The sequence below is a fragment of the Pieris brassicae genome, chromosome 5, assembly GCF_905147105.1.
Source record: "Pieris brassicae chromosome 5, ilPieBrab1.1, whole genome shotgun sequence".
Taxonomy (NCBI): Eukaryota; Metazoa; Arthropoda; class Insecta; order Lepidoptera; family Pieridae; genus Pieris; species Pieris brassicae.
Genome location: NC_059669.1, coordinates 16585947 through 16601153, shown reverse-complemented (window position 1 = coordinate 16601153; position 15207 = coordinate 16585947). Strand labels below are relative to the sequence as shown.

The following is a 15207-nucleotide window of genomic DNA, read 5'->3' as shown; positions in this document are numbered from 1 at the left end:
TTATTGCCATTAAACATACACCTCGCTCTCTTTAGGTACACCGTATTACTAATCACCGTTGACTACCGAAAAGCGTGAGCGTTTATGTGTCTTTTGGTATCATGGCGTCGCTTATTATATCCCTACTCACTTCTTTTGGGCATAGGCTATTGACTGTCGACACGAACTGTAATTTTTATACAAATTTATTATTCTACATACACTACAGGTAAGGCATCTTGTCTAAGCCCCCCCGACTCATGCCTTTCGAGCCTCGACTACCGCCTGTCGACTCGAACTGTCACTGTAAAGGCACCTTGACCAAGCTCCAAGGTTTCCTCGGTATCAAGAGCTAGTTACATTTTACGAGGAATATACTAAATACTTTAATTGTAAACTCATTAAGTTATTCTTAAAATATAATTAACTATGTCGAAAGTATATAAGACAGTGGTTGTGTTTGCCGACCGATTAGTTCCCAGTAAACTACGTCCCCTTTGGGAACACGAAGCTGGTAAGTGGACGAAAATTCTACGCTGTAATCCGCTGAAAGTGAGATTTGGTTTTACGATAAATATTTACTTTATACAGGTCCGAAAACGATATTCTTCTGGGCCCCAGCTTTTAAATGGGTAAGATTTTTTTTATCAATTATTCAAGGTTACCTAAAATATTATGTAACATTGTCTAATTTAAAGAGCAATTATATTAATACGTAATTTTTTTTTAAACTAGGATAGGCTGTGTTATTTTATTATATATTGTGTTTATGTTTATTGTGTTTGTGTGGTTATGTATATTTACAAACAAAATATCTTAATTTTTTATAACAAACCAATACAATTTTGTCATTGGTGTTACATATTCATCTGAAATGTTTCATTTTAACGCATTTTAGGGCTTGGTGTTGGCTGGTTTGGGTGATTTGCAACGTCCCGTCGAGACCTTATCCATTCCACAATCAGCATCACTTGCTGCCACGGGTATCATATGGTCACGATACTCACTTGTCATAATACCAAAAAATTATAGTTTATTTGCTGTTAATGTGTTTGTAGCAATGACTAGCCTGTATCAGATTGGTAGAGCTTTCAAACACCAACAATCATTAGAAGCTAAGGCTAGCAAATGATGTAATCATAAAAACAGGGTTATCATATATTATAATAATTGTCATTAAAAGGATTGTTTAAACACTGGTATTGAAAAGTCTACAGAATAGACACTACTAAGACAGTGTGATTGAGCCGCAAAATATCAATTAAATGTATGATTAAATTTTCCCGAATTAATTTGGATTTTTCAATTCCAGTGTTATGTGATTCAGTTTTGCATAAAACCATTTCATATGAATAGTAATAGGGATCAATCTCATATGGTATTAGGTAATATATCATTATAATAAGCTCAAATATAAGAAATCTGATTAGTGTGTCAATTAGTTGCATTACACTTTATAGACATAGACATTGCTTAGCTCTTAAGATAGCAAGGCTCGAAATTTACATTTTATATCCATCTGTGATAATTGTAGATATATTATGAGAAAATAAGAAGCATCTTCTTTTTAATGTTATGCACTATAATGCATTGTATCAACATTTTATTGTTATAATGTTAAAGTAAGGATTTTAAAAGTTGACTATTTTTGTAAAACATTTTATTTGTTAATATGTAGAAATATATATTTCTCTATTTCAACATTTTATTTTCTTTATGTTATTACAAGTGCATGGTTGCATGTATCAGATTTTAATTCTTGCAATTATATTATCAAATATCCAAATATGTATACTATACATATTTGTTAAAATATATTTTGTGTAATAAATAATAATATTCTTTTCAGTGTATTTTACAATATAGTTAGATACTGTTTACTAATACTATTATTGGGATAATGGCTTAAATAACATGAATTTTTAGACAATTCGCACAATTCGTTATGTGAAGTCATATTGTATAAACACGTACGCACGTATTCAGTAGGTATGTATGTTTAACAATAAATTAGTAGGAACATTAATTTAATTTACCAAAACAGTATTAAGGGCGATTCTAATATCTTGTAATCACCCACGATCCTTAAGAACGCGCTATAACCAAAATCACTCATCGTTATTTATGATTTGACTTATGTGATGATTGAATTAAAAACAATAAATATGTATTGATCCTTCACTATCATTTCAATGGTTGACTCTAATAGAAACACAATACAATATAAAGTTCTCTTTAAAAAAACACAAGAGTCACCGCTAACTTGTCTAGTTTCGTCAATCATGGCGAGTAGTATGGTGTCAAAAATTAATTGAATTACAGCACATTAGTTTCGTCAAGAGCTGTTACTAGTGATTTTAAGAAATATTTATATTTTACGAGTTTTAAAACAAAAAGCATTTAGCGTCTACTTCATTTTTGTGTCGCGAAACACTATCGTTCGTCTCATCTCCCGCGAACTTTAGCCATACGTTTGTTCCACTAGTCTGTCGCCCTCGCCCCATTGAGACGGGAATACTAAGCTTCTTAGCACCAGCGCTCGATGTAATATTATAATTACCAAGAGTAACATAAAACCATTCCCAAAACTTAACATTCGCATTTACAATATTAATAAGACTATATAATACGTATTATTCAAGGAAATTTCAAATCAAACCGCGTAGTATATGTAAACAAAACAGATTTAATGATACCGATATGATTTATTTTGCGTCAATAAATAGAAAAACAAATCAACTAATACTAAAAATGGTTAAAATAATACATGAAAAAACTCGTTCGTATAAATTTTGCTAGCATATAATTTATAGAAACAGTTTAGTAGTTATAGAGATAACTCTTACAATCAAACTAAACTACTAAATATTAGCTTAAGTTTTTATTATATTTTTTTAATGATAAATACGTGCATGCATACGTGGTGCTCCCTTTGGTATGGGGGTATTCTTTCCACGTGGTTAATCTGGCACTAGTTAAGTAATCCACATACTAATAATTGATCTAGTTGTATTGCATATCCTACGCACCGTTCAAAATGCCCTAGAGTTTGTACTATAGATGCGTGACCGTTACGCCGCGGTGATTGCGTTTGTCACTAAAGCTGGCGGAGGGAGACGCGCGGGTGAAATCATACATTTTAGGCCCACTCTTAATATACAATTACTTACTTAAAATGTCCATATTTATGTCACGCTAATCCCCAAAACCAATAACTGAATATTTTGTATGTTATACAATTAGATTTGTTCAAACATTCAATTGAATATGTGTCTTTATAATTTAACTAACACTGGGATGTAAAAGGAGGAAGTAAGTAGATATTTTTTTATTAATTGAGCCCTTCCTTGACTTGATGTGATGATATTGTTACAAAACTATTCAATTAAAGAACAGTAGGTATTGCATCATTCATTCATTTTCATGAGTTCATTTATTACGTACATGTGTTGTCAGGTCTTTAAATGTCTCCCAATAAGTACCTATATGAAAATACCTATTTATAAATATTACCGATAAGCATATTTCTGTCTTGCTTGCATTATACGCTTGTATATTATGATTTAAACTATTAAGTCGATGGTTTCACCCCAGACTGTTCAGAAATAATAATAACTGTAATATATATTACAGGCATTAGTTGCAGTTTCAGTTGATGAATATCGTCGGCCCCTAGATTCCGTCTCGCCAACGCAATCCGCCACACTAGCAGCTACAGGTCTTATATGGACTAGATACTGCCTGGTAATAAGACCTATAAACTATGCCTTGTCTCTTTGCAACTTATGTTTGGGTGTCGCAAATGCGGTACAATGTTATCGATCTTTTACCTTTCAGAGAAAATTAAAACTTACCGCCTAAACACGTTTCCCGCCAATTCCCTCATGCCACAGATATAATACATAATATAGTAATAATACGTGCATGCAAACTAATGTAATATAAACCTATAGAAATATTTTTTATCTATAATTTTTAATAATAAAGAAGTTCCTAAGATACGATGCTTTAGTCATTATTCACAAATTACAATACCATAAACAATGCTATACCTACGTTTATTATTCTGCTAATGTGTTTGTTATTTTAATGTATTGATAATATTTATTATTGTTAACTGTTATCCGTACTAACACAACTTAACAATAGAAGCCTGTCTTTCTTTTTATGTATATTTTTATGCTGTTTAATAAACAAATTTATGAATAAGTAATATTATTAAAACCACCGGCAAGAGATCGCTTATTAAAAATTATTTCTAATAAGTTTTTTTTTAATATTGATAAAAACCTTTCAGTCAGTAATTTTTTATGATTTCTGATCAACACCGGCGTTACCGACCACGATCATCCTTGAGTGTCCAAAGTCATTGACGGTATAACAATATTAAAGAATGATAATTCCATAACAAAATAAGTAAGTAAAATTTATTAAAGAGGTGTGTATGGTAACCATTATAACTAAAATTAAAAATATCGATACGAAAAAGTATTTATCCAGGAATATTCAATTGGCATTGACAAATGAGTTCATCTAAGTAGGAGGATATTGACACTATGAAAGATGTTGAAAAATAAATAACCATCACATTATCACCTAGTTTATTAATATCGTTTACGATTACTACCATTACATCCAAATATTCTATTTCACCAACCGTGCGAACAAGAACAAGATATTAGGTACATATATACAATAACAACTATATAAATGCTCTATATTTAATAGGGCACCTATTATAAATACAATGTATATATTCGTGAAGTTTTTTATATGATGTCGAAATTATACAAAACCATAATATCTGTGGCGGACAAATTTGTCCCAAATCTAATGCGTCCTTTATGGGAACACCCGGCAGGTAAACATTGATTTTATTGTTTCGTTACAATCACTCAACCGTGAATCGATCGCGATGATACCTTTATTTTGTTTTAGGCCCAAAGACCATATTCTTCTGGGCTCCAATGTTTAAATGGGTAAGTACCAAAGTACGTTATTTTTTTAATGAAAGAAGCAGCTTTCGATCGAATGCGAACAATAAACATAATAGACGCATGATCAGCTTCTTTTCGAAATCAAAATAATACAGCTCAATCGATGTTGATTGGTATTTGCCGTACACCTTATAGTTTAACACTACGAATAACTCGCCATTGATTTTGTTTCATTTCATTCAACTTTCATAAATAGATTACACTCATTACTTGATTTCATTGAAGAAAACGAAAGCGTACCTATTGTCATTAGGTGTAAGGTGGCTTGTTGTTTAATTAATTATAATTTTAGTGTATTAAGATTTATCTATCTAAATAAAAATTTCTCATTTCAGAGCTTAGTGTTGGCTGGTTTGGGTGACATAAATCGTCCAGTTGAATCGCTATCGGTGTCTCAATGTGTATCCCTCGCGACCACCAGTTTAATTTGGTCAAAATACTCTCTAGCAATCATCCCAAAGAATTACAGTTTATTTTCGGTCAATTTTTTTCTATTACTAACAAATGCTTACCAATTGAGCAGGATTTATATATTGAAGAAATGATTGGAAAATCATTAGGTAACAGGACTTTGTCAAGACCACAATAAAATGGTGAATATCGCGTATATTTTATTCAAATGTTTTGTCTTTGGCCGTTTGACACCTTATGTTGTTGGGTCATTCAAGAAGAATAATCTCGCTGTCGCTGAAGTTTGATTAAAATATCAAGAATAAATGTATTTAAGGGCATCATTTTGAAAAAAATTACAGTCGATTATGATTAACTAAACCTGAAATTATTAGAGCGCAAAACTAAATTTTTTGCCAAAATATTTGGGCCAACAATATTTTAAGTGCATGCTAAACAAGAGTTGCAGCTTCTGAGCAGTGTTGGCCTAGTGGCTTCAGTATGCGACTCTCATCACTGAGGTAGTAGGTTCGATCCCCGGCTGTTTTTGGATGGACCAATGGATTTTATTTCTATGTGCGCAAAACATTAGCTCGAACGGTGAAGGAAACCAGCTTGTCTTAAACCCGAAAAGTCGACGGCACGTGTCAGGTACAGAAAGAAGGCTGATCACCTACAGGTAGTAGTATTCGATTAACAAATGATCATGAAACAGATACATATTCTGAGGCCCAGACCTAACAAGGTTGTAGCGCCATTGATATAAATATATAAACAAGAACTTAGAATTTTTTACGCTTTTAATCACATCTTACTCTTTCTAAATTTCAGCTTAAGATATTCTAAATATTCTTCATTTCCGTTTTATTGTTGTGTGGCCATTTTGGCGCGGCTATAAATAAAAAAGGTTTTAAAGAAAGTGGTCACATTATACCACAATGAGGTTTAATATAACTATGGTATTGTCAAAATAAAATAAAAGAATTAAATAATTTACTCCTCAACCATTTTCAACAACTTCTCCATACTAATCGGAGTAAAATTCCGTCCACTATCATTGGAATACATCACTATATTTCTTATCACATAGCACTGTAGTTCACCAATTTTATATATAGGCCTGCCTTCTCTACTTTTTCCCGCTATGGGGACGAAAGTAATTCCCTTTTCCATACATCTGCTTTCGAGTAATTCGGAGAAGCTCTTTTGAGTAGAAGCCGCTAACACATCGGCGATTCTGGAGGACGATTCTTTGTCCGTGATAGTGAATCGTGGCGGTGGGGGAGGTTCTAAGGCATCGATATCTGTGCTTCTGTTCATCATATCTAGGGCTTTTCGAAATGCATCTCGAACTACCGGTTCTTTGAGGACTTCCGCTGGGAACATTTTCTGAAATACATACATAATAATTAATTTTAATGAATACCTTTAAACTGATTAGACGGGGAACGTAAATATTCTTTTCAATTTATTAATCAATTATTAAGATAATTTCAAAGTTACCATTAGTATTAAAAGGAAAAAGTGTATTGCATCTACTATAAAAGTTCATTTGTATGAAAATCTTTGGTTTTTTACTTATAGTAAATATTCAAAATGCAAAAATAATTTTCGTATTATATAAATGTTCTTTATTACGAATAAATAAATAACAACGAAACAAGCAAAACGTATGTTAGCAAATTAGGCTCCACTAGGAGGTTGAAGCCATCTTAAATTATATTACCTAATGGAAGGCAGTCTGTAAAAGAGTCTGGATCATTATTAATGGCTAAATGTATGCGAATTTTTTGATGTAAAATACAGTTAACGTTTATGTGTAAAGAAACTTGTTTATAGTTAAATTTAGTGACGATACACTAGAAGCAAAAATATCTCACCTTAAACTGAGTATACGAGGTGAGTACAGTGGCGTGCGCCGGCGCAGTATTAAGCCAAGCGGCCAGTGCGCCCAACCAACGTGGCAACAAAGCCCGACCAGCTAGAGCCGCTATCGTCGGAGCCCCGACCAAGTCCACCCATTCCACACACCAGAGCCATGCAGCTGCAAATTTTATTTCAGTTTCAATATGTGTAGAACAAAAGTAATTATAAATAACATAATAAATATCTCAAGACCTACTCAATCGATTCTAATGAAACTTGGGCCTGAAATTATTAATGTACTCAAATCTTAAATTAAATTTGATGAATGCCTATCTCTCGATCCATCTCCAATACTAAACCTATGCAATCACAAAATTATTGTGGCCCCGGATCGCAAGTGCCTAGGCCCAAACCGTTCAAACTTAAAACGAGTTTATGTTTAAAAACGTGTAAAACTACATTGTTAATATTCTTTTATCGGTATTAATTATATCAAAAAGCAGCTTTAGCAAGAATAAGACATGAATATACCAATATTTTATATATTAACGACAATAGTTTATAATGGATTGTGAAATCGTAAGTAAATTAAATTATTTGTCCGTACGAATTACACATGAGTACGTACAAACTTGGAATATACTTGATTTAAATCCACAGGAAAGATTTCAAGACATTTTTTCGTTTATTTTGTGGAGAATCTTATATGTACCTACAAAATGTAATTTCCCACGTCAAATTTAAGGGGCGATTTTTTTTATTTTTTTTTATAATTAAGCGTACATTCACATGAAGATATTCTGATTCTTACAAAACTAACGAGCATTTAATTGCCAGAACATAATATTTACACGTGAAATACTCACTGTTTTCCCTTCCAACGAGCTCCAAGGGCGCATGCTGCAGGCAATGTTCCAATTTTGGCACAATATGATGATGCAATAACGCAGTCAATGCGCTTCCCCAGGCATTCTTCCAAACGGCCAGTAGCGGACGAGCGGAGGCATCGGCCGGGTGCCAAGCGGATAACGCGCTGGCTAAACGCGATCGTATTAAGGGGTATACAGTTGAGTTCAGGGCCTCACCTAAAAATAGAAACGTTTATACTTAGTATTAATATTGGAATCATTCACGTTTAAATATATTGGCAGGATTCGTAGATGATTCACATACCTATTACAGTTTAAACTTCAAAAAAACGAAATATCTTGTTTTTGGTGAGTTATTTAGCGTCGCTATAGGGCTTTGACATGGGATTTCGTCATTAAATCGAGAGGCGTTACATAGAGTTTACATTGTTTATGTTTCATTCACGAACTTATCCGCCCCGAAAATATAGCAGTATGACATAAAAATTAATTCAAGTTTAATTATTTTAGGCCGTGTTTACAAATCGTAGATTTAATTGTGTTACTTGTAAATCTGAGATCCACAAAGAAAATAAGCAACGAGAGAAGAAAACACTTAACTTTAACTAGTTTGATCTCGGAAACTAACTTTTATATTGGTAAATCCATTTCACGAATAAGTCATAAATAAGTAATAGGAAGAGAGAAGAAATAGAAGCGGTAACAGGAAGCGAATGGAGAAAGAAAGCCATGGACGGAGTCAGTTGGAAAAGGCTCGAAGAGGCCTTTACCCGCGAAGGGGTTCCAATCGACGGTACTGAATTTAGCTAAGATATAGGATAACAAGATAAATAAAGTATAAAATATCTAAGCTGTATATTATTATTTTTTGTCATGATTGGAAATTAAACGGGCTTTATTATTATTATAAGTAATAAGTAGGTGGTAGAATAATCTTAAGATCCTCATGGCGCTCACCTTTAAGATAATACTGAAGCTACACACACTCACACATTCATACTTAATGTCTTTTAAGACTTGTATTTCACTAGTTGTAACTCTAAACCTTTTTCTCAAAAACTGTTTTAAACATGTACTATGTATCACTGTCTAAATGTTATCTATTTACGCACAACTAGAGAATTTTGTCACAACTTATTTGTAATGAATAAAGCCGCAGATCTCCGAAGGTTCACCAACTGGGAAGATGCAATGAGCAGAGCCAAAAGGCTTAATTGGAGGTGAACCGGGCACCTGCTCAGAGACCAGAGACACGTCGCTACAACACCAAGTGGAGGAGCGGCAGAAATTGCGCGCGGTGGGCAGATAACTTTAAAAAAGCCACTGGTCCACTGTGAAAAAGACTTGCCAGGGATAGGAAGCACTGGAAGCAGCTGGAGGAGCCACAAATGCAAGCTATACAAGAGGATAGCTGTGCAACAAAACCTCTTAAAGAACATTTTATATATTTTTTTTGTAAACTTTTCTGTTGCTGTGTTGTATTAGTTGTAATAAATTTTGGCGTTGGCATTTGAATTTGTCATGAATAAAGATTTTATTCATTTATTTCTATATTAGACTTAGTTTTATTTCTTTTAAATAAAAAAAGCTTGTTGGGTCAATGTTACTAAGAAATTATCAGTGAGCCAAATATACCGCTTGGCTCATACAATTATAATAATGTAATACAATGTATATGTCGCAGCCAACTAGCTTAATCAGCCGTTCAATTAACAGCCTAGCCGTTTAACTAGCGGCCTGAAGGATGTTCAGCCAGTTGATCAAACAGCTAAGCAAATGACTTGGATCGATAACGTCTCATTACTTGCTTAGCCGGTTAATTTAAATTTAAATCCACTTTCTGCCACTCTCAGACTCGAAATGGATCTCTTCAAGCTGTCAATATGGCGTCGGCAAACCACAACCAAAGTTTAATGGAGAAACAATAAGTACAATGGAAGAGTGTTGTGACAATAATAATGTGAATTTGACTTAAGCAATTTAATTTTAAAAGAAATATATTTTATGTCATATGTTTCATCTTTTTATTAAATGTCGTAACAAACACTACGGCTGAATATCTTTCAGGCCGTTAGTTAAACGGCGCCGTTTAGTTAAAAGGCTAGGCTGTTAATTGAACGGCTAATTAAGCTACTTGGCTGCGACATATACATGTAAATTATCCCAATTTTTTTTATTGATATCACTGAAGAGTTATTTATTTTAAAGCGCGTAAATTAAAATAATGGAAAAAATAATCATAATGTTAAACCTCAAATTTCTATGCGTTATTGCTTACCAGCTAAAGGATGCCAAGGCAGAACCCACTCGTGAAGTGGCTGTGTGTCACTAGTGGGGTCCCAGGCCCTAACTGCAGCTAATATTCGGGGTGTGACACATTTAGCTGCGCAGTTTGCTAACAACCACCCTGGACAGGCTTCCACCCACGCTTCGAAGATACGTAGCATGGGATCTGATGTTCGCGGGTTCCATACTCTGAAAAAATTGGTCAGTTCGAATGCGTTATTTTTCATTTCCGCTTTTAATTTAAATTGTAAACGTATCGTTTATAGGATAAAAGCATATAAAAAAATTATTTAATAAAAGCTATATAATTAATGAATAATTTAAGGTAAAGCAAAATATGACTTAATTTTTTTTTCTTAATATTAAGAATTTATTAACTTTAAAAAGCAGTGTGAATATACCTACTTATATACTTATGTGTTCATTAAATATATTGAGAATACTTAAACTAATCTTTGGCCGCCTTAATAAAGAGATAGCTTTTGAAAAATACTCACTCAGCCGCAGCAGTGATACTAGGAACAAAGTGTTGCCATAGCAACGTATTATAAGACTCCTCCGTGAGCAACAATTGCCATTTACGAAAGGTTTTAACTGATTCGTGTGGGTTTTGTAATGGATCCCATTTCGCCAACAGTGAACTGAATAGCGGACTCACTATAGTAGCTCCGATTGTACCAAGACCGAACATTTCATATTCCAATGGGCTTGACTCCTAAAAAAATTTAGTTATTTTATAGTTTTTAATATATATACTTATTTTAAAACAAATATATAGACACTGGTCATCTGAAGTCCTTTTTTAGTATATTATTTTTGGACTTTTGTAATAACTATTCTGGCCATAAATACTGTTACATAAAACCTTTTTCAACTTCTTAATTGTTTTGAATTTGGAACACGTGTATTATTTTAAAAACTCCTTTCAATTTTGCGCCATTTTACAATTTGTAGTGATCGCCTTGCACAAAGTAGGTATGGAGCCGTCGGCCATATTCCAGACACTTCAGAAGCTTGGCATCAGATATAACGTACTATCAAGAGATACAACAACACTTCTTACTATTGCGCTTGTACCTATTTGGTATTTGTGTCTATATAAGGTACTGATTATTGTAATGAAAGGCTCTTCAAGACACGACTATTTAATACGAATGTTAGTACAATACTAATCTATATTAAACATCAATTACATTAATAATGTAGGCTCACGCATCAACACAGTCTTACACTTCACTTCTGTCAGAAAAGATTGGGGTGGCCTTATACTGTTTGCGCTACAAAGGCTGTTAAGAATTCGACGAAACCCTATTAGGAAGGAGGGTTGTATCGCGAGGAACGAAGGAATGGAGCTTATCGTCGAAATACAGGACACGCCCTAAATCAATATTTACAATAAAAGAGAGTGGATCGATCTAAACGCCTTCTGACGCGACACTTTAACACTTTAACAAAATGATAAAGTGTACGCTCACAGTTATAAAGAAACTTCGTAAGTGGTCGGAAATTTCGCTATGTCGTTTAAGCGATCCAACATTTATTTTTCTTGGATCTTATTGTTAATTGTGTAAAGACCTAACAGCAAGACTGTTTTGGACATCAGGTTTGAAAATAAACTCTGTTGGTGTGTATGGGTGTGTAAGTGTTTTTATTTACCTTTAAATCAAAAAGAACTTCGTATGCGGTTTCAAGGGACACATCAGGCTGATTCAACGTTTCCACTTTCATTAAAACCGTTTGAACTTTGTTAATAACTTGGTCCTGATCTTTAAGCTTCAAATTGCACTCATCTAAGTCTCTCTCTAATACCACTATCTCATCTTCCGCTTGTTGTAGCTCACGGGCGTTTTGAATTATATCCTGAAATTAAAGATATTATAAATAATAACTTTAAACTTACATTTACAAACAAAACGTTCATCAAACGTTCATCAACGTCCATCACAAACATCAATAAAAATATATATGCCGCAGTAAAGTAGTTAAATTAGAGAGTTAATTGAATCTCTGTTTTAACTACTTTACTGCGACATATACACTACAGATCATCATAAGCAACAAATGGCAATGACGAGGCAAAGGTTTACTCTAGGCACAACTTAGAGAGTCTATATATATATAAAAATGTATTCCATAAGCATAATAAATACCTGTTCGCAGCACTCAACCATCAGCTCGAGGTTATGCGCGAGCGCAGGCAACGTGAAGTTGGTGCAGGCCCTTCTAGGTTCGTGCTCGTATCGAGGCGCGGCTGCACGTAATGCATGATATCCACTAAGGACGCGCTTCTCGCGACCCGTTAGATCAATAACTGGCACTCGGGATAGTTCGTTACTAAAAAAAAATCATAATAATAATTCAATGTCCGATACCTGTGTCCATTCTTTTTTAAATAATTGCTATATTTAAAAATATAGACTAGTCTGTGGAGAAATATAAGATGTAAGGGTCTTTATAGTTTGGCCCTTATCAATAAATACTTAATATGAGAAAATTAAAGTATATTCGTTCGGTGACTACACACATATATATATGAGGTTATATCTCACACATACTATAACTAAACATTAAATTATCATTCATTTTTTAATGAAATTATGTTTATAATTAAAATTTTATTAAGCTTATAATTTTACATTATTAATATCTCTATATCATATGCATTATCTATTAAATACCTGCTAATAGTATGTATACTGGGTTTACCCTCTTGAATAACGTCAGCTGCATCCTTGTAAAAGTAACGGCCCTTATGAGATTTCTTCCAATTGTATGTCTTAGCTGTTGGCCCTTTCTCTTGTTCTGATTTCTCTTTGAGACGCTTTTCTTCCTCCTTTTTTGCCTTTTGCTAGAAATTATTTTAAAACAAAATTTTTATGTATAGTATGTTATAGTTCTTCTGTGCAAGACTATCATTTTGATGTAATGAAAACTAAAGTCTACATTAAGCACCCATACTTTGTTACATGGTTATAGATTTATTTCTTGTTATATTTGTAATAATTATCTAAATATTATAAATCAGATTAAAATTTAAAAGACTATCTGTAATCATACCACTGACTTTTCTGGTCCATATGCTCCAATGGCACCTCTGCCTTTTCTCAAAGTAGCTTCAACTGGTGCAGATATACCTTGAAGACTTTTGCCCAACCCTTTTCCTGGTTGGTAACCCATCTGGAAAATATTATTTCACAATTATTACAATGTAAATAAATTTATTTCTGTACAAAACTTTTATACCATTATATTTATTAAATACAAATATCTGTTTTAAACATTTTATCATGGTATGTTTAAAGAAACATTGATAACATATATACTAAGAGATGCTCATTCATATGCATAAATTAAATAATTTCAATATTTTACTTAAAAAACACTGTAAGTAAAAAATAATAATTTAATAAAAAAGTTATACGATGAACCTGTAAAAGAAGTTTGGCTCCGATTCCTTTAGTGTGTTTCTCCCATGCTCCCATGTTACCACCGAGGTTATGCTGCCTCATCCCCTGACCTGCTCGTCTGATACCAGCTGTCTCAGTCTCATCTGGATTGTTTATTTCATCTTCATCAGAGCTGTTGATATACTGGGTCCTTGAGGTTGATGCCTCTTTCGACTCTAATTCTAAAAATTTCATAAATTTTATTATATATTTTGTTTATATGAGGAACTTAAGTACATAGAATTCAATTATTTGGTAGACTGATGTGTCAATAGACTGCATGTCTATAATCAGTTTTAAGATACAATGAATGATTGTAATTTTTCTGAAGTAAACCTTTTTTTTCCTCCTTTTTCTTGCCCGCCTGTTGTACCCCACCAGCAACAAAACCAATGGGAGCAGAGAAGTCTTTAGGTTTACGAACCCTCTGTCTAATGTTGTCCTCATTATCTTCTTCATCACTGTCTTTTGCCCACACACCTGAAACACGATGACGACTCTTTATAAAAAAAACATTTACTTTCTGGACTGGAGGCTAAGACCAGTTGGTGTGACAAGATTCAGCCACAAGTCTGTCTATATATATATATTAAATCTTACCATATATTTGATGTTCTCTCTTTGCTTTCCTACTTCGGTTAGGATTAAATTCATTATCTAGATCATAATCCGTAATTTCAAAACGTATAACTTCGTCGTCCGACATTTCAATCTGTTAAAAGTCAAGTGTTTTGTTAGCTTAATAAGATCGTATTAAATAGTCTTAGTTACGATACTTAGTAATTACCGTATTATGTGCCGTTCAAAGATTTTTTGTTTACGTAATATTTAATAAATAATAATGTTGTTGATAAACTTTAAAATTTAAATCATAGCGAATAATATTTCTCTATACTGGCAATATAGCTTTAAATATAGGCCCTGTTAGTTCAGTGTTGCCAGATGGTCTCTGCGATGTACCCCTAGACTAATTTGATTTCCCCCAGAAATCCCCTACGATGCCCTCACCAAGCGGATGAAGGCATGCGCCATGGCGCAATTATTAAAAATAATATTCTTGTGTAGTGTATAATGACTGACTTTTCAAGTAATTTTAGTATTTGCATTTCATTAAAATCGCAGTTTTTTGACAACTCAAACGAATATACATTTAGTAAGGTAATCACACGGATCCTATTCTTACAATGTGTTCGTACTTCAATTTAGTTCCAAAATCAGGAACGTGATATAAATTGCATTTATTTATATTAATACTACACAACATGTTAAGGAAGATAGTTAACAGAGGTGCCTTATTTTAATAAAAAATAACTATAACCACAACTTTTTTTTTCCTAACTATTACTAGGTTCAGGTCATTCGTATGTGCATTAG

The 15207-nt window shown here is 33.2% G+C and overlaps 2 protein-coding genes across 4 annotated transcripts; one reads left to right on the top strand and one right to left on the bottom strand.

Annotated features, from left to right (window-relative positions):
- Positions 1 to 244: 244 nt before the first annotated feature.
- LOC123710115 (mitochondrial pyruvate carrier 2-like) lies at positions 245 to 5333 on the top strand. 2 transcript variants are annotated; one of them, XM_045661823.1, is made up of 5 exons: positions 245 to 493; positions 571 to 611; positions 3613 to 3723; positions 4918 to 4958; positions 5312 to 5333. In XM_045661823.1, the coding sequence occupies exons 1-5, from the start codon at positions 409 to 411 to the stop codon at positions 5316 to 5318; spliced, it is 285 nt and encodes a 94-aa protein (XP_045517779.1). In that variant the 5' UTR covers positions 245 to 408; the 3' UTR covers positions 5319 to 5333. The 2 variants fall into 2 exon arrangements, with proteins under 2 accessions (XP_045517779.1, XP_045517778.1); XM_045661822.1 differs by lacking the exons at positions 3613 to 3723; positions 4918 to 4958; positions 5312 to 5333 and adding an exon at positions 878 to 2160 and having other exon boundaries at positions 256 to 493.
- Positions 5334 to 6148: 815 nt separating this feature from the next.
- Positions 6149 to 14752, bottom strand: LOC123710110 (septin-interacting protein 1). Of its 2 annotated transcripts, XM_045661812.1 has the most exons (13): positions 14621 to 14752; positions 14434 to 14545; positions 14170 to 14313; positions 13816 to 14015; positions 13445 to 13564; positions 13066 to 13235; positions 12538 to 12721; positions 12044 to 12247; positions 10885 to 11102; positions 10380 to 10576; positions 8099 to 8317; positions 7247 to 7410; positions 6149 to 6755 (listed from the first exon to the last, which is right to left on the bottom strand). In XM_045661812.1, the coding sequence occupies exons 2-13, from the start codon at positions 14537 to 14539 to the stop codon at positions 6360 to 6362; spliced, it is 2322 nt and encodes a 773-aa protein (XP_045517768.1). In that variant the 5' UTR covers positions 14540 to 14545; positions 14621 to 14752; the 3' UTR covers positions 6149 to 6359. The 2 variants fall into 2 exon arrangements, with proteins under 2 accessions (XP_045517768.1, XP_045517767.1); XM_045661811.1 differs by having other exon boundaries at positions 14434 to 14715.
- Between the last annotated feature and the right edge of the window lie 455 nt (positions 14753 to 15207).